The 20,019-nt window shown below is 41.9% G+C and overlaps 1 protein-coding gene across 13 annotated transcripts in view; it reads right to left on the bottom strand.

Annotated features, from left to right (window-relative positions):
- Positions 1-20,019, bottom strand: part of ulk4 (unc-51 like kinase 4) — a 655,266-nt gene that overhangs the window by 421,380 nt on the left and 213,867 nt on the right. For all 13 annotated transcript variants that reach the window (XR_011348088.1, XM_069908808.1, XM_069908860.1 and 10 more), the window contains exon 19: positions 18,205-18,288. Coding sequence is in view for 12 of the 13 variants with exons in the window: in XM_069908808.1 (XP_069764909.1) it covers positions 18,205-18,288 (84 nt within the window). In the remaining variant the exon portion in view is untranslated. The remainder of the gene's footprint in view (positions 1-18,204; positions 18,289-20,019) is intronic.

Below are 20,019 nucleotides of genomic sequence, written 5' to 3'. Positions count from 1 at the left end.
AATGTAAAACTGAAGAAGATTCACTGTATCATATGTTCTGGTTATGTCCCTCTCTTTCCAATTTTTGGGAAGCTATATTTCATATCTTGTCTTTAGTTCTAAACATTACTTTGACTCCAAATCCTTTTTTTGCTCTTTTTGGAATAAGTGGGCCAATGGGTCTGATATCGATGGCTTCAAATCCTATGTAGTTACCCTCCCTTATTGCTAGAAGGGCCATATTAATGAGATATAAACCATGTCCCTCCCACTCACACTCAATGGTTGTCTGATATGATAGCATGTCTGACTTTGCAAAAAAATAGATGCTCCACTACTGAAATGAATCTTGATTTTATTTCCTTATGGGGTTTATTTCTTAATTATTTTCAAAATTTGTAAGGTTTTGTTTACTTTTGGGTTTTTTTTTAACCCCTTTGATTCCCTTCCCTTTTATGATCAGGTAGTGAGTGGACTGCTTATGTTTAGCCAGTAGCCTCTGAAGGGAGGGGATTGACAATTAGGATAGTGTTTTTCTTTATATTTTTTTTCCAATGTAACATACGTCTTATCCCCATTTTTATTATTATATGTGATTTGTTAATACTTTATTTATTATCATGTACTTATGTAATATTTACTTGACAAAATTAATAAAAATATTGGAAAAATTCAAGAATCTCAACCCAAAGACCAGACCTATCCTTTTTCATAATTATCTTGAAACTAATGGCATTATGATCACTGGACCCAAAGTGTTCCCCTACACATACTTCTTTCACCTGTCCTGTCTCAATCCCGAATAGGAGATCCAGTTTCCATTCTCTCTAGCTGGTATCTCGATATATTTATAAAACTTTCCTGAGCACATCTTATAAACTCTAACCCATCCAGCCCTTTTACAGTATGGGAGTCCCAGTCAATATGTGGAAAGTTAAAATCACCTGCTATCACAACTTTCACTTTGCTGCAGCTGTCTGCAATCTCCCTGTGGTGGTACACCACCGGCCTACTGCAGGGGGCAACCTCTGTACCTGAAGGAGTGTAAGGGGACAGGACAACACCAGGCCGGCTGCCAATCAGTCGTCCTGAATGGATCAAGCCCCACCCGGTCAGGTGTCAATCACCCTCCGGGATATAAGCCTGCACCGGCCTCCAGAGGCCTCACACTGAGTTGCTGCAGGCACAGCCAGCCTGGTTCTGTGGAGGTTTTTGTGGATTAAAGCCTGTTGTTCAGTCTTTACCTTGTGTGTGTCTGATTCTGTCTAACAGCACACCACACACCTTGTAGATTTGTTCCTCCAATTCTCACTGACGATTGGGTGGTCTGAAATACAACACCATTAATGTGGTCATAACTTTCCCATACCTCAGCTCCATCCATATAGCCTTTCTTTATTCTCTTCCCTTTCACAGAACATCTTTCTCAGGCCTCTGTCCCCTCCAACATCACCTTCCAACTCCTTCCCCCACCCATATCTACCTATCACCTGCCTGCCTGTGCTCCTCCCTTGCCTCTCCCCGTCCTTTTTTTGAGCATTTGCCTGATTTTGGCATTACTGAAGAAAGGCCCAAAATAGCAACTGTCTGTTGCTTTCCATAGATGCTGTGTGACTTACTGAGTTGTTCCAGCACTTCTGTGTATTGTACTTATGCCCTAGCATCTGCAAACTTCTTGTTCACCTCCATCCTTTACCTGCTCCTTGCTCATTTTTCTCCCAAAAGCCCCTTTGTGGCCTCCCCACTGGGTATTTCTCCATCTCCCATTTTCAACTGCCCAGGATCCTATCACCTTTTGGTCCCTCATTACTCCTTCTCCCCTCTATTCTGTTTGATACTTCTTCCCACCTTCATCTCGACAAAGGGTCCCAACCGAAATGTTGATGGTCCATTTCTTTCCATGGATGCTGCCTGACACACTGAGTTACTTCCACCTTTAATTGTTTGCAGACAGATCAGCAATGTGTGTAAATGGGTTTCTTATAATGGCAAAAGCAAAAAACAATATTTACATTGTCAAACTTTTCTCTGGAAAATAATTTTAGTTTTATACCTTCCAATGAAATATTGCTACTGCCCAATAACTGAAAGGCATTTTTAACACAAAATTCATGAACAAACATTTAAAATGTGTTTGATTGTCTTTTTCAACAATATCTGATCACATCTCATTGACTAAATGGCCCTTGAGGCTGTCAGCCTTGAAACAATGCGATTTAGCCCCCAGCACTACTCAAGTTAATGGAAATTCTGCATTAGTTATTTTTTTTAACAAGCTCTAATGATATAGCACAATACAGACGATAGTCTACATACCATTTCAGATTTTAAAAATTGAAGTGGCACCACTTAGCATAGCAGTTAACACAATGCCATTACAGCATCAGCATCCCAGGTTCGAATCCACTGCAATCTGTAAGGAGTTGTATGATCTCCCTGTGAATGTGTGGGTTTTGCTTGTGCTCCAGTTTCCTCCCACATTTGAAAGACATATATTGTTTGTAGTTGGATTGATCAAAGGGGTGTATTTGGGCAGCAGGGGCTCATTGGGCAGGAAGGGACTGTAACTGTGTTGTATCTCTAAATTTAAAAGAATAAATTAAATAGTAGTTTACATGTGAACAATCCAGTTCATCACTTCCATCCATAGCGGTTTTTCATACTGATTCAATGTGAACCTTGGTGCTGTACTTAAGCTGTTCTTCAAATGCACCACCATACTCCCTACTTAAGACTATAACAGAAAAGAGTAGAATTAGGCCATTCAGCCCATCTAGTCTGCACCACCATTCAAAACATGGCTGATGTTTTCTTTTTTCCACCCCATTCTCCTGCCTTCTTCCCATAATCTTGACACCCTCACTAATCAAGAACCTATCAACCTCTGATTTAAATATGCCCAAAGACTTGATCTCCACAGCCATTTGTTGCAACAAATTCTACAGATTCACCACCCTCTGGCTGAAGAAATTTCTCCTCTTCACTGTTCTAAAGGGGCACCCTTTTATTCTGAAGTTGTGCCACCTGGTCCTAAACTCTTCCACAACTCCAAAAATCTTCTCCACTTCCTTTCAATACTCAGCAGGTTCCAATGAAATCACCCCAAATCCTTCAAAACTCCAGTGAGTACAAACACAAAGCCATCAAACCCTCTCATCCCTGGGATCATTCTCGTGAATCTCCTCTGGACCCTCTCTATTGTCAGCAATCCTTCCTTAGATATGGGGCCCAAAACTGCTCCCAAGATTCCATATGTAATCTGACCAAGCCACAACATTACATCTTTGCTTTTATATTCTAGTCTTCTCAAGATGAATGCTAACATTGCATTTACCTTTCTTTCTACTGACTCAGCTTGTAAGTTAACCTTTTGGGAAAATTGTACTCAGAGTTCCAAGCCCATCTTGACCTCTGCTTTCTGAATTCCCTCCCATGTGGAAAATAATCAACACCTTTATTCCTTCTTCTCCAGTGCATGACCATACAGCTCCCTGCACTGTACTCTAACTGTCATCTTTTTTCCCATTCTTGCAACCTATCCAAGTCCCTCTGCAGACTGCCTGGTTTCTCAACATCTCCAGCCACTCCACATATATTTTGTATCATCTGCAAACTTAGCCACAAAGCCATTTCCATCATCTCGAACCACAGAACCATAGAACAATTACAGCACAGAATTAGGCCACCTGGGCCCCTCTAATCAGTGCTGAACCATTTTTGTCCTAGTCCCACTATATCCTTCCATTCCTCTCCCATCCATGTTCCTGTCCAAATTCTTCTTAAAAGTTAAAATTGAGCCCGCATTTACCACTTCAGCTGGAAGCTAGTTCCACACTCCCACCACTCTATGGGTAAAGAAGTTCTTCCTCATGTTCCCCCTAAACTTTTCCCCTTTCACTCTTAAGCCATGTTCTCTGGTTTATATCTCCCCTACTCTAGTGGAAAAAAAAGCCTATCTACATTTACTCTGTCCATCCCATCATAATTTTAAATACTTCTATCAAATTTCCCTTCATTCTTCTACACACCAGGGAATAAAGTCTTAACCTGTTTAACCTTTCCCTGTAACTCCGATCCTGAAGTTCAGCAACATCCCAGTAGATCTTCTCTGCACTCTTTCCATCTTATTGATTTCTCTCCTGTAGTTAGGTGACCAAAACTGCATACAATACTCCAAATTTGGCCTCACCAATGTCTTATACAACTTTAAAATAACATCCCAAATCCTGTACTCAGTACTTTGTTTATGAAGGCCAATATGCCAAAAGCTTTCTTTACAACCGTATCCACCTGTGACACCATTTTCAGGGAATTATATATATGTATTCCCAGATCCTTCTGTTCTATTGAACTCCTCAGTGCCCTACCATTTACCATGTATGTTCTTTCTTGGTTTGTCCTTCCAAAATGCAACACCTCACACTTGTCTGCTTTGAAGTCCATCTGCCATTTTTTTGTCCATTTTACCAGCTGGTCCAGATCCCTCTGCAAGCTTTGAAAACCTTTTTCACTGTCCACAACACTTCCAATCTTAGTGTCATCTGCAAATCTGCACATTATCATCCAGATCATTGATATAGACAACAAACAACAATGATCCCAGCATCGATCCCTGAGGCACACCACTAGTCACAGGCCTCCAATCTAAGAAGCAATCTTCCACTACTACTCTCTAACTTCTCCCTTCCAGCCATCATTGAATTCAATTCAATACTTCACCATGAATACTCAGCATCTGAACCTTCCTGATTAACCTCCCATGTGGAACCTTGACAAAAGTCTTACTAAAGTCCATGTAGACAACATCCACAGCCTTTCCTTTATCAACTTTCCCATAACCTCCTTGGAAAAATCTATAAGATTGGTTAAATACAATTTACCATGCACAAAGCCATGTTGATTATCTCTAATCAGTCCCTGGCTATCGAAGTAATTGTTTATCCAACCTCTTAGAATACATTCCATTAATTTACTGACATCAGGCTCACTGGTCTATAATTTCCAGGGTTACTTTTGGAGCTTTTTTTTAAACAATGGAACAATGTGAGGTATCTTCCAATTCTTTGGTACCACACCTGTGGCAAAGGACGTATTAAATATTTTTGCCAGAGCCCCTGCAATTTCTGCACTAGCCTCCCTCAAAGTCTGAGGGAATAACTTGTTAGGCCCTGGGGATTTATCTACCCTTATTTTCTTTAAGACAGCAAGCACTTCCTCCTCGTCTGTAGGCCCTTTTATAGAGTAAAAAAATGCAAATGTAAAGGCGGAAATTCTCTGCCCTTAGATCGCAGAACTTACTGGCATAAATGCTCCCCGACCAGCTCTGAGGCGCCGACTCCAATCCCTCTAGGTCGATAGTGTCAGCAGCAGAGCGCAGCGCTCTGCCACACATTATAAATGAATTGCTGCTGCAAGCGGCTGACTAGAGGGTGGGCTGATGATGCTGTGGTGATGTCATCAGCCTGAGAGACAGGAGTGGGATTTTTAAAACGCCGGCAGCCTGCACGGCAGGGAAGCATTGCAAGTAAGTGCACAGGATTTCTGTCTGGACCCTAAAACTGGCTGCAAACATCACAATCAACTTTCCTACCTGCACCGGGGTCACCATTCTCCACTATAGGGCTCTTTCCGTGCTGGGCGCATGTGTATGACATTGATTCAGCAGGCGGCGCTACGACACCATTCGTACCATCTCCATCAGCTCTGGAGGACGCTATGAGATGCCTCTCTTCATAAATGCAGCACAAGAGCAGCCTTTCGTGGCTGTTCCATAAAAGGGTAAGTTTGATTATTTTTTCTCTCTGTGAAATTAGCTGGCCTCAAAGCAGAGGCTCGACAGAAAAACACCTAATATTGGTTCCATTACCTTACTGCTTGTTTTACTTCCTTTCCATGACTCTGTTCCTAAGTGAATACTAATTTAAAAAAAGTTAAAATCTCCTCCATTTGGTACCAAACAAAGTCGACCATTTTTGCAATGGGACCAATTTTGTCCCTTATTGGTTCTCATCCTTTTTCTTTTTACTCACATTGCACTTCGAGTAATCCCTATGCCATTGATGCTCTTTGATTAGTAAGGGATTGCTTAAAGTGGGAAGGGAAGGTTGAGAACCACTGCTCTAGACCCAGTTGTTACTGAAATATTTTGCTTGAGAAAAATTGTCATTGGCTCATTTCCTTTGGAGTTACGAAACCATTCGATTGAAGCAGCCTTTTCTGGCTGGCTCCCAGTGACTCATTGTGGCTCAGTATTAGGTCTGCTACTTTTCATGCTGTATGCAAATAGTTTAGATCAGTGGTTTTCAATCTTTTTCTTTCCACTCACATACTACCTTAAACAAGCCCTTACTAATCACAGAGCACCTGTGGCATAGGGAGTACTTGAAATGGTATGTGAGTGGAAAGAAAAAGATTGAAAACCACTGATCTAAACTATTTGCATACAGCATGAAAAGTAGCAGACCTAATACTGAGCCACAATGAGTCACTGGGAGCCAGCCAGAAAAGGCCCCCTTTATAGGCACTTTTTGCCACATGCCAGTCAGCCAATCTCCCATCCATGCTAGCACCTTTCCTGTAATGTAATACTATGGGTTCTAATCTTGTTAAACAGCTTCTTGTGTGGCACGTTGCCAAAGGCCTTCTGAAAATCCAGGTAAACAACATCCATTGATTCTCTTTTGTCTGTCCTGCTCGCTGCTTCTTAAAAGAATTCCCTTAAAAGAATTCCCATAGATCTCCCCCAAAGAAAACTATACTGATTTTGGCCTATTTTCTTTTGTGCTTTCCACCCAGAAAACTGATCACCACAAACAGAGGGAAATAATCACCTCTCGCAGTTTCATAACAATTCATGGGTTCTACATTTGCATTTTAGCTTTCCAGAGTAAAATGTTCTACATTTTTACCACTTTCAAAAATACAAATGAGCATCTAAGATGACATTCAGTTACTTCAGTTACGTCAAGACATTAGGACTTGGTAAAGGTTCCAGTCCGAAAACGTTGACTGTTGCCTGCTCTGGTGAGTCCTCCAGCTCCTCATTGTTTGCTTTACATTCATTCAATCTGGGCTTCTCTACAAAAGGGGACAGTTGTCCTATCAATCCCATTAATTGCATTCATAAAGCCATCGAGTCACACAGCATGGAAACAGGCCCATCAGCCCAACCTGTCCACGCTGACCAAATGACACACGCACACTGGTCCCACCTGCCTGTATTTGCCCCATATCCCTCTCAACCCAAGTAAAATCACATTACTGGATAAACTCAGCAGGCGAAACAGCGTACTTTATATATTGGATCCTGGCAGCAGGGAGGCAACATACCATCTAGGATTCTTGATCTCTTCCACAGAACCTCTTATCTGTTCCCCTCACTATGGAATCCCCTAACACCACAGCTCACCTCTTCTCCCTTCCCTTCTTATTCACAAGACCAGACTCCATGCCAGAGACCTGACCATCATGGCTTCAATTGGAGTATGGAAATTCTTTCTGAATTTCATATTAATTTTATGTTTGCCTTATATTTATGGTTCCTATTTTTTAATTCAGCCGTAAATTATCCTTTTTACGTCTTACCAGCTATTAATAACTACTGAATTGGAAACAATCCTGAGACATTAGCAACTGGCAATCCAAGTTGCTGCTACAGTGACATGAATTAAAGCCACAGCCAGTGCCATGACAAATAAGTTGTCTGTAAAGAGTTTCTATGTTCTCTCAGTGTCTCCGTGGATTTTCTCCAGGTGCTCTGATTTCCTCCCACCCTCCAAAACTGGGTTGCAGATTAATTTGGGTATTTGGTTGGCTCAGGCTCGTGGGCCAGAAAGGCCTGTTACCATGTTGTAAGTTTAAATTAAAATTTAAAATTGGCACATCAAGTATATTCATGTATAGCAAGATTAATGGCATATCTTGCAATTAAACCTCAAACATTTGAGGTACATTTTTAGTTAAAACAAAAACATACAGCTTGAAGCCAAATTGGCATGGTTAGACAGAGGGTGCCAATTAATATTACCATCCCTCAGCTCAGCAGCAATGCTTCCAATCGTTAACTATCTCTTTTGCTATTTGGATGGGCACACTTTGTAACTGGAAGTCCTCTGAACCTATTGAACCAGTACCTAGTGAAACCCATTGGCCTTTGAGATGGTGTCTAGTCATGACTGGTAGGAAGTTCCTCTGCAGCAAACTGGTATGAACCAACAAAAGTGGCAACAATCATACTGCAGGTCCTCGCGAGGTTACGATCATTCGATGTGTGAATGGCTTGCGGACTGCTTTGGCCTACTTGGGGTGGGGGGGGGGGTACGTGGCTTTGTGGGCTGTGTCAGCCTCCAGTGGGGCACATTGATTTCCATTGCAGGAGGTGAGGATTAATAGAAAGATCTTGTGCCTGAATTCTCTCTCCATTGTTTGCATGGATGCCATGTGATCTGCTGAATGAATCCAACATTTTCAACTTTTATTGCAGGTTTGCGCATCTGCAGCAACATCCTTTTTGTTCACTCCACCAAAGTGATTTTAAACCTTGTTGAGCATAAGAGGATGCTGCAGAGGAACAGCAGGGTAAAAGAGTGCCATTCACATGCAATGGTTGCAGTCTAATCATACACATGCATTTTTAATCAACCATCTGTAATGTCTGTACATTGAGCCTTTGGGGGAAAATGAGATGATTAACGATTAAGTAGAAAAGTGAAAGACACAACCTTTAACACCACTAACAGATGCTGTCAGTTTAGTTAATTGTCTACTGAAATGTGACTGGATAAAACTTTTATGCAGACAGCACAGCAGGAGCTCATCACCTTAAATCTGCTGCAGGAATGTAAGAAGATACTGCCATAATTAGCACACAGGGGAGCACTGTGCTGGGTTCCAACGTGGTATTAATAAAGAACAGTTGGCTTCATTATACTGCCTACTCCACTTAAGTGTATACTTGTTAAAAGTGCATTAAGCGTATATTTATTTCAAAAGCCAATTATTTTTCTTATTTCAATCTCTGCAATGGTGTTCCATTAAATGTGCAAGTAAAAGGCATAGTTGGTATTTAAATACTTAATATTTGTTCATCTTCATTATTATTTAAATAGCTCTCACACAGGCCAACTAATTCAATCCACACCTGCTGCTTTTACACCTAATTAGCCTTTGCTCCTTTTCTTTTTAAAAAAAGTGACAATAAATCTGACCAGATTCATTGAATGTGGAAACGATCATGATCTCTCCTGCCTTGGTTGCAAAGGGACTCAATCAAGCACTGTTATCTTTCTGCCTCAGACCCACCTGCTCCAGGTTTTGTGTGAACTTGGATGTTTGTGACCAGCGCTCTTGGACATCATTAGGCAAAGCAAATGAGAGCCCTGTGACATTTTCATGACTTGGGGTCATTTTTCCCTTCAAGACAACACACTGCTCATAGTATTGTAACTATCCACTGCCCCATGCTGGTAAAATGAAGATCAGAGTATTTTCTTGGTTTTCAGATGAGGACATAAACCTCCACAAAAATTGGCTTTAAAGATTATTATAAATGTTATGTTTTATTTCCATTGTCTCTTCTCTCAGATATAGCCTGGCCCTCTCCTCTCAAATCCTGGCACTCCTGTTTAGGACACATTTTACTACACAAAGAATGCTGACAACCCACAGTTGATGCTAGACCCTTGCCATTTTCATGATCACAGTAAACCAGATCATCAGCACTTCCAAACTAATTATATCAGCTGTCTGTTGGAAATCCATCATTGACCCCCACCTTGAAGACATCTCATAGGAGTACAATTGTTCAGTCTGGCTGCACCATTGTGTGGGACTGGAGCTGCAAAGCATCGGACTGAACGCCAATACAGAGGATCAACAAAACATTTGAGAAGCTCACTGGGAGCTCCCTTTCTTAAATTTGATGACATTCACCAAGATTATCGCTTAAATAAGGCACAAAGAATTATAAAGGATCATTTCATCCAGCGCAATATCTTTGACCCACTATTATATGGAATGAAGTACAGGAGCATCAAAATCAGGATTGCCAGCCTGGAAAGTAGCTTCTTCCCACAGGCTGTGAGATTGATTGTATCCTGCAACTGAGTAAATAATTCCAAAATATTTATATATATTTGTTTAAAGTTATATCTTCATGTATATATATGTGATTATTATGTACTGTGTGTATTGTTTGTGCATGTGCATGCATTGTGGTCCAGAGAAATAGAGGAAAGGGCTACCTCATTGATTTTCTAGGCTGTTTTGAAGATTGACTATGTTGACTTCCAGTCCACACATTGTCTCCACAGATGAAGCCTGGCCACTGAATTCCTCCAGCAATTTAGTTTTCCCTTCAGATTATAACATCATCAGAATCCTGTGCAAGAGAGTATGAATAAGGTTTGGACATACTGTACTCTATGAGTAGTTGGGTTTGAGGAAACACTTGAACAATGGCTTCTGAGAAGCAGAAAGCCTTAATTGTGGCAGCACAGGGAGATAACATGGTTAAGACTACACATGAAATATTAGCCTTCATTGGTTGGGGCTTTTGAGTACAAGAGCAGCAAGGAGATGCTCCAATTTTGGACCACAGCTAGACTACTCTGTGCAGTTCTGATCCCCACACTATGGGAAGGATGTGATAACAATGGAGAGGGTACAGTGGAGATTAACCAGGCTGATCTCTGGGATGAAGTCCTTCAGTTATGAGGAGAGACAGAAGAGGCTTGGGTCTGTTCTCCCTGGAATGGAGGTGCTTCAGAGGGGACATGATGGAAGTGTATAAAAATATGAGGGATATAAATAGGGCAGACCCTCAGAATATTTCCCCCATATCAGAGAGAAATTATATGAATTGCTAGGATTTAGGATAAAGGAGAAGACATTTAGTGGGGATTTGAGGGGAATTTTTTTTTAACCAAAGGAGTGGTGAATATTTTTTATACACTGCTGGGGAGAACAGTGGAAGCAGAATCACTGATAGTGTATAGACAAGCACAAATTCCCCAGAAATAGGTCTGGGCCAGGTGATGAAAGATAGGATTAACATGGGTGAGTGGCCACTGGTCAGCATAGTCCTGGTGAGCTGAATGGCCAATGTGGGTGGGTGGCCACTGGTCAGCATAGTCCTGGTGAACTGAATGGCTAATATGGGTGGGTGGCCAGTGGTCAGCATAGTCCTGGTGAGCTGAATGGCCAATACTGGTGGGTGGCTACTGCTCAGTATAGTCCTGGTGAGCTGAATGGCCAATACAGGTGGGTGGCTACTGGTCAGCATAGATCTGGAGAGCTGAATGCCCTGTTTCCATGCTGTACAACCCTACAGTGCTTTGAAAGACAGGGTATGTTTTCCTTGGAGTGGAAAATATTTCCTCTCTACAGCCAGAAGTTGGTGTGAGAGTGAACAAGAGGGGGACTCTTTAAAAAGTGCTGGTGAAAGGTGACAGTAATTAACTGGAGCCAATAAAAGAAAGGAAGACGTGAAGGCTCTGACTCAAAAAGCTAAGAGGAGGTGCAGGCAGCCTTTTAGAAGAAAAGGCTTCAGCAGAAGGCACAGGTAAGGTCCTTTTCTTATTGTACAGAGTGAAAAGTGGGAATGGCAGTCTTGGCAGTGATCTGATCCTCTTGTAGTATGTGGCAAATCATTCAAAGCCACTGCTGTCCCTGATGATGTTATCTTCAAGAAGTTCATTCAACTGCAACTCCTTACAGTCAGTGGAGTGAAACACAAAAGTAGCAATGATTTATAGTAAAAACAGAAGGGTTGGAGGAATTCCATTGGTCTTACAGTGTCCATGTTTTGGGTCTGAGCCCTTCATCAAAGCATAAGTAAAAAACAGGCAGGTGACTGAATTAAAAGATTGGGGAGAAGGGAGGAATGGGCTAGGGTGGAGTCCACAGCAACAGCCAACAGGTGCTAGCAGATTAGAGAGAAGGAGAAAATTGACTGGAGGTGGTGTGTGTGGGGGGTTGGCTCTGGAAGAAAAACTGGGGGAAAGTAGACAGAGCTTGAAGAAAGATGGGGGCAGGTGCTGACAGAAACTAGAAAAGTTGATGTTAATGTCATCTGATTGGAGGGTGTACAGATGGAATATGTGATGTTCCTCCAATTTACAGGTTGTCTCAGTCTAATAGTACATGAGACCATGGACAGACATGTTGGCAAGGGAATGGGGTGGGGAATTGAACTGGGTGGCTACTGGGAAATACCTGCTATTGTGGTAGACAGAGCTGAGTCTCAACAAAGCTATCTCCCTGTCTGCAATCTCCCAGTTTGGGGCACTGAATGATGGTGATGTAAGAGGTATGGTAGCAAGTGGAGCACCTCCTGTGGTCATGGTTAGATATCAAGGGGGCAATTGGTGGAAAGGGAGATATAGATAAGGGAGTCCTGGAGAGAGCAGTCACCTGCAAAAGGCAGAGTGGGGAGAAGGGAAGATGTGTCTGGGTCCTGCCAGCCTGTTGTTTTCGTGTGCTTCTGCGTTACTGAACTGGTATCTGCTTACCTCTATTCCATTCTGCCTCCTGGTTCAGTGTCTCCTCACCTGCATCTTCGATACAAAATGCCATTCATTGCTTTAAACACTTCTGGTTCCCTGAACTCAATACCTTGTATTCCCTCTGGGTGCCCTCCAACTAGATGGCATTAACTGACTGGTTTCTCTAAGCCCACCTCCCCCCCCCCCACCATACTTTATTCTTTGTCTGCCTCTGTTTGTCTTCTCCTCAGTACTGTTTCCATTGAGCCCAAAACACACCCCAATCACTTCTCATCTTTCCTCTCTCCTGTCCTCCTATCCAAATACAACTAACACCTTTGTCTGTTGGCCTGTATTCCTCTCCCTACCCATATTTCCTGTTTTCCCCAGCCTTTTAATTCAGGTGTCTACCTACTTTTTACTTGTACCTTGAAGGCCTCAGGCCCAAAAGGTTGTACATCTTTACCTCTTATGGATGCTGCAAGACCTGCTGAGTTCCTCCAGCAATTCTTTGTTTTTATTTCTTGCATTGTTCGGGAAGTGGAACTGAATGATCTCTGGATCATTGGGAAGCACTGGCTGGTGATAGACTGGAGATTCCCTGGGGTGCGCCCCCCCCCCACCCTCCCTGCTGGGAGACTGTCAGGAGAAGGCAGTGAGTGCAGGGTATCGCTATGACTGTTCTCCTCAATAACCTGTTTGCAGTTTTGAATACTGCTGAGGGGGATGACCTACCAGGAACAAGTCACTGTGTTTGGATCTCTGGCACAGAGTCTGACCCAGTGGTTCAGAAAGATGGGGGTGAAAGAAGAGGGGAGCAGTAGTGATAGGAGATTGAATGGTTAGAGAAACTGGTTCTGTGGATGAGATTGAAACTCCTGAATGATGTGTTGCCTCCCAGGATCAGGGATGTTGGACTGAGACCACTGCATCCTTGGTTGAGAGGATGAGCAACCAGATGTTGTGGAAACAATGATGTGGGTAGGAAGGGTGATGGGGTCCTGCCCAGTGATTTCTGGGAGTAGAGTGGTAAATTAAAGGATCTCCAGGATTGTTATCTCAGGATTGCGACCTGTGCCATGTTCTAATGAGGTTAGAAATGGCAGGCTTAATATGTGGCTAAGGAGGTGTGCAGGAGGGAGGGTTTCAAACTTCTGGATTATTGGCCTCTCTTTCAGGGAAGGTAGGATTATTTGTATTTGAATAGGAGAGGGACCAATGTCCTTGTGGGAAGGTTTGCCAGTGTTCCTCTGGAGTGGGTGAAACTAGAGTTGCAGGGGGATTGGAACCAGAGCAGATGGTGGAATGGATGTGCAAAAAAAAAATGTAATATCTGCATATAAAGATGAAAATCGAAAGGTTGAGCATAGTGGGAATTTTTTGAATTATTAATTTCAATGCAAGGAGCGGTGGGTGGGTGGGTGGAGGGGGGAAAAGCAGATGAGCCTTGAGCATGGATTGGCACACGGAATTTTAATATTGTGGTCATTAGTGAAACTTGGTTACAGGAGGGGCTGTACTGGGAGCTCAATGTTCTGGGGTTCCAATGTTCCAGATGCAATAGAGCAGGAGGGATGAATGGGGGAGGAGTGGCATTGTTTGCCAGGGAAGATATGAAAACTGCTCAGATAGGAGAAACTAGAGGGTTTGTCTACTGTGGCTATATGAGTGGAGCTGAGAAAGAGATGACCTAATGGAGCAGGGAGTTCAGTTCTGAGGAGCCAGAGAGTGCAGGACAAATTTGCTGGAGTGCAAAGCCACAGTGAAGCAGTTGGGAAAGTGGTAGCAGTGGGAAGAACCTGATCTTCAGCTGCAATGTGCCTTTGGAGTTGGTGTATATGGTGGCTGTGTCACTCATGACCCACTCCTCTACTGCAGCAATTAATCATCTCAGTAAGAGATACAAACTAGATTCTACCTGTAAAGTTAAATAAGAAAATCTGCAGACATTCAGGTCAAGTGTAGTACATATCTGTGTGACTTGCTGAGTTTCTCCAGAAAGTTTGTCTCTTGTCTATGCAGGACTTCAGTGAAAGGAGGACAACATACCCAAGGAAACCCTTGTCCTGATGGTTGCATCATGTTGTGTTTGGCATGAAGTATACAAGCCAGTTGTCACTATATACTGAGATTCTGACCAATCGCTGGGTTGTGAAGGATGGGCCTGGACTTCATTCATTTTAGTCATCTTACCACACCTGTCCCACACAAAAGTTTCCGGGGGGGGGGGGGGGGGAAAACCTTTTTGACCACATTAGCCAGTGATCTGCATGGAATGTTCTGTGGGCCCTGCAAGAATAGACTGTGGATCCTGTGAAATAGTTCCCTGAGCAGGCTGTCTAAGTAATTTCAGAGTGCCTCATCTTCAGAACTGGTGAAAGGAGCCCTCCCAGTCAGATCTGTCATGTACTGCTGGAGTCCCAATCACTCTGCATGCCGGGTTCTTCCCCAGCAGTTGCAGAAACCAGTTAACTGCCTCCATCCCATTCTCTGGTGTGTCTTCCAGATTTCAACCACTTTTTTTTTCCCCAGAGATTAACTCCTCAGATCCCTTCTAACCCTCTTGCTCCTCAATGAAATTAATGCTGTCTGGTCTCATCTAGCTCCATTATGGAGAAGGGTATTTCAGCATTTACCCTATATATGCCCATAATATTTGTATACTTCTATCAAGTTCCCCATCAGCTTTCTTAACAGAAGGAAGGAACTATCAGCATTTCGCCCTGCATTTGTCCTGAGCACCAATGATTAAGCTGGGGTCTCCCTGTCGTGGTTGTGAGGATTCAACTGCCTTCTCTGTAATCAAAATGGGTACATTCAAAAATAGAGTTCCAAGCTGCAAATGCCCACTGATTTGACACTTGAAAAAGGCCCAGAGATCATGGACTGGAGATGAGTGATAACCAGGACTGCTGTAACACCTGGTGCTGTAGTCTTATCTAGTAGCAAAGTAGTATCAACTAGAATACAGATGGATATCACTGCATTTAATTGGGCTAAATGGCCTCCACCTATTCCAATAATCAGCTTGCCAACATTTGTTTAGGAAGGCACAACTCTATTCTTTGCTGGACTGATGTTCTATTTGCATCTGACCAACACCTTTAAAATAGTAAAGCAAAGATACTATATCAACCTACTATTGTTATCACTGAGCAAAGAATATTGTCACCATTATAAACTTGAGGAGCCATGAGCATCATTCAATGCAATTGAAATGAAATTAATTCACCTGCCAGGATCCAATGAAAATGATTAATTATTTAGTAATATTTAATTAAAATAAATTTGCATTAATTGTTCATGAATATGCATATATATGTTTATTCCAACTCCGTTCTCTTGCCCACTTCCTTCTACCTTTAGTCTGCAGCTCTGCATGATCAGCAAGTCCAGCATTTGAATGCCTGTGAATGATGACCACTTTTTACTGATGGAAAAGAAAGGTCAAAGTCGGTTTCATTACTCCATGCAGTCAATGAGACTGTCACGCTAATTCAATTTGTTGCCACTGGAGATTTGTTATTGCAATTCCTTTGGGATCACCAGTTCCTTCGCATGTAGAAGTATGAATCACCCAGACCATTTTTTGATTAATTATCTCTGGCAGAGCTGCTTCAAAGCAACTAGCTGCAAATTTCTTGTTCTCTGCCCTAAGCGTGATTTTAAAAACTCAGTTTAAAAGAGCAAACATGTCAATTTGCAAAGATTAAATGGTACACATTTGCCTCATTAAATGAAAGTACCATCAATGAGTTATATAACTAACATGGAACTATAAATGTTCTTCAGCTTTAAAATCCAATAAAAATAGTCTGAATAATTTGTTTTGGAAGCGTTTGTCAATTCAAGTATACATTCTAGTTGATAGGTCAGTGACTGGTAGCTCACAGCCAGAGAGGACATTAGTCTGCGTTATAAATCTGAGTTAACGGTGTTAACCACAGACAAGTTGTGGCTGGGTACTATTTACAGATCACAACAAACTGGGTTAAAACTCTGAAAAGCATCACTGATGACTTGCTTTTGTAAATGTGCCAGATTGGTGTTCATGCTTTCAGGATCACATCCAATCTTTTGATAAATTCAAAATTCTTGAAGGACCCACTGCTTGTAATACAATTGTCTTCTTTTCTTTCTTTGGCTTGGCTTTGCGGACGAAGATTTATGGAGGGGGTAAAAAGTCCACGTCAGCTGCAGGCTCGTTTGTGGCTGACAAGTCCGATGCGGGACAGGCAGACACGATTGCAGCGGTTGCAAGGGAAAATTGGTTGGTTGGGGTTGGGTGTTGGGTTTTTCCTCCTTTGCCTTTTGTCAGTGAGATGGGCTCTGCGGTCTTCTTCAAAGGAGGTTGCTGCCCGCCAAACTGTGAGGCGCCAAGATGCACGGTTTGAGGCGTTATCAGCCCACTGGCGGTGGTCAATGTGGCAGGCACCAAGAGATTTCTTTAGGCAGTCCTTGTACCTTTTCTTTGGTGCACCTCTGTCACGGTGGCCAGTGGAGAGCTCGCCATATAACACGATCTTGGGAAGGCGATGGTCCTCCATTCAATTGTAAACTATTTCTTAGTGCTTTATTCAGACAAATATGATGAAAACAAAAATAAAGAACTATTATGGGTTGTATGGTTATGGATAAATATCTTTAAAAGAGCTAGATTGTGGGGGTTTAGTGTAGGTCACTTCACAAATGCTGTAACGCTTCACAAAAGACATCTCATTTAAAATGCAAGACCTTTGCTGAAGCTAGACGTTGAGGCTCTGGTTGGTTTTGCAGATGCAATGAAGAATGCTAATCTATTGTGTATGGGTAATAAAGTTCAGGCTCAGTAGTACTGATAAGATCTTTCAAAGATTGGGTTTGGAGCCTTGGAAGAGATTTTTAGTTTTTTTTACAAGCAGAGAGGAAAAAATAAACGGGATTCTTCTCCGAGCGAGAGGTCAGTTCTACAGTAGCAGTTGAGGCTACAAAATGGCAAGCTGGCAGGCTTGTTGAAAACCCCATTTTGAAGACTGGTTGTGAGTTCTGAGTTCAGCCTGCTCAAAACCCTTGTAGTCCATACAAGAGAAAATGGCTGCCTTGAGTGTTTTCCCTGAAATAAGGTGAACAGGAAATCTGGTGACCTGGAAGAAGAGGTTATCATTTGGAAAACCCATGATGGGGCAGGTTTCTTTGGGAAAACACTGAAGTGACTGATTGGACACACACAAATTAATTTCTTACAACGAGCAACAAATAACTCTCTGAAACCAACATGAACCTTCCTGAGTAGTAACCATTTAATTTTAATCATCAGAGCCTGGAAGATCCATAAATGATAAATTCTATGCACAGTATAAGAATTGCCTGATACCAGTGAACTTGAAGAAGTGAATGATTGGACTGTGAAACAACAGAACTTTCCTGAACATGTACACATTACATACATGTGTGCTTAGAATTAGAAGGGGGTTAAGTTAATAGTTTGATCTTGTTTTTGTGTTTAAAGAAAATGAAAAGCAACTTTTGTTTAAGTAACCATTTATCTTGGTGAATTTCTATTGCTGCTGGGTTTTGGAGTCCTCTGGGCTCCTAACGAACACTCTTGAGAAAAGTGAGTGAGACTTTCCTGAGGCAATTCTAATTTAGCAGATGAGATGCACAAATTTTAGGTGTCTGAATATAAAGGCTACAACATTCATGTAATGACTGAAGCACACCAAGGAATACTATTTATTTCTCGGGAGACAATAAGCAGTCTTACCCCTTCCCGAATGCATCTCATTACCACGGCATAGGTTGCAGAGGGAATGGTCCAATGCTCTCTTGGCTGTGTTCCTTTCTCTTCCTTTAGTGAAGGAAATGAAGCAAAGTCAGTGCAAATAAAGTTCATATGCAGATTAGTCTTTGACATTTTCCAATTTTAAAAATGTTCCTTTTTTAAAAAAAAAACATGATTCAGAATTCTCTTTATTCAAGAAAATTATTTGTTCTATGCTCCTGGAAACAAGAGGATTCTGCTTTGCTCCTGGATCACTATGATTAGAATCATAAAAATTTACTGACCACACAATAATATGGCTGTTGATTCAATGTCATCTTAAAATAACCCATGCCACAAGTGAATCTCCATTTCCCACACCCCCCCCCCCCATTATGTAATCCAGTATATCAAGTGCTCGTCCAATGTAATTTTAAATTTAATTCCAGGATTCTAGCTCTGCCACTCTCTCTGAGAGTTCAGACTCTAAACAGTCTTTAGTCATTTCTCCCATAACCTTTCTGTCAATTACATTTACTCTAGCAAGTGCCAAAGATTTAATAAGAATTTCATCTGACCCTCAAAATTTTCATTAGTAAAATGTCTCTTCAGCCTTCAGTTCCCCAGATTAACCAGTATTGTGTTTAAAATTTTCCAGTCCTGCCATAGCCTCTTCAATTTCTCAGGGAGTGCTAATCTTCACCTTTCACTCTACTTTGCTTTAAATAAACCTGACATATTATCCTCCTATGGATGCCGTGGGACCTTCTGAGGTTCTCTCAAAATTTTGTGTATTTACACAAATATGCTGGAATTTCTCCAGCATGTTTGTATATCGCTCGACCCCCAGAGGCAGCATGGTTGGCATAGTGCTTAGCACAATGCCTTTACAGCACTAGTGATCTGGACGCGTTGTCTGGAAGGAGTTTGTTCTCCCCTGGGTTTTCCCCAGGGGCTCTGGTTTCCACCCACTGTTTGAAACGTACCAGGAGTGTAGGTTAATTGGGTGGCACTGATTTGTGTGCCAAAATGGCCTGTTGCTGTGCTGTCTGTAAATTTAAAAAAAAAAAATTAAATTTGTAGATTTTCTTGTTTAAAACCTAACACACATCCCTTTTTCAAAAGCTCTGGAACAGATCACTGGAGTCTCCCTTTCATCTATTGACAACATTCACTGGGAGTGTTGCCTATAAAGGGCTCAAAGAACTATAGAAGACCCTCTCCATCCAACACACAGTATCTTTGACCCACTGTTATCAGGTAGGAGGTACAGGAACATCAAAATCAGGACTGCCAGGCTGGGAAATAGCTTCTTCCTGCAGGTTGTGAGATTGATGAAAAGTGTTGTCCTGAAACCGAGTAAATAATTCCAAATTGTTGTACATATTTATGTTGTATCTTTACACATAGGTGATAATTATGGGCAGTGTATTCTATGTGTATATGCACCATGGTCCAGAAAAACACTTTAATACTAATAGATGATAATAAATTTTTTATTGAGGTGAAGAGAAAAAGATTCAAGAACATGCTCAAAAGCCTCCATTGACTCCAGGGATCCTCTGGACCAGGGGTGGGCAACCTTTTAAATTCATATTCCACTTTAAATGATCCCTATGGCATAAGTGCTCTGTGATTGGTAAGGTATTGCTTATGGTATGTGAGTGGGAAGGGAAAGTTGAGAATCACTGCTCTGGACCCAATTGTTCCTAAAATATTTTGCTTGGGAAAAATTGTCATTGGCCCATTTCCTTTGGAGTTATGAAACTGTGCACATAACAAGTCAATGAGGTACAATTAAAACAGTGGTTTTCAAAC

The sequence above is a fragment of the Narcine bancroftii genome, chromosome 1 (genome assembly GCF_036971445.1).
Source record: "Narcine bancroftii isolate sNarBan1 chromosome 1, sNarBan1.hap1, whole genome shotgun sequence".
NCBI classification, from domain to species: domain Eukaryota; kingdom Metazoa; phylum Chordata; class Chondrichthyes; order Torpediniformes; family Narcinidae; genus Narcine; species Narcine bancroftii.
This window is presented reverse-complemented; position numbering and strand designations above follow the sequence as displayed.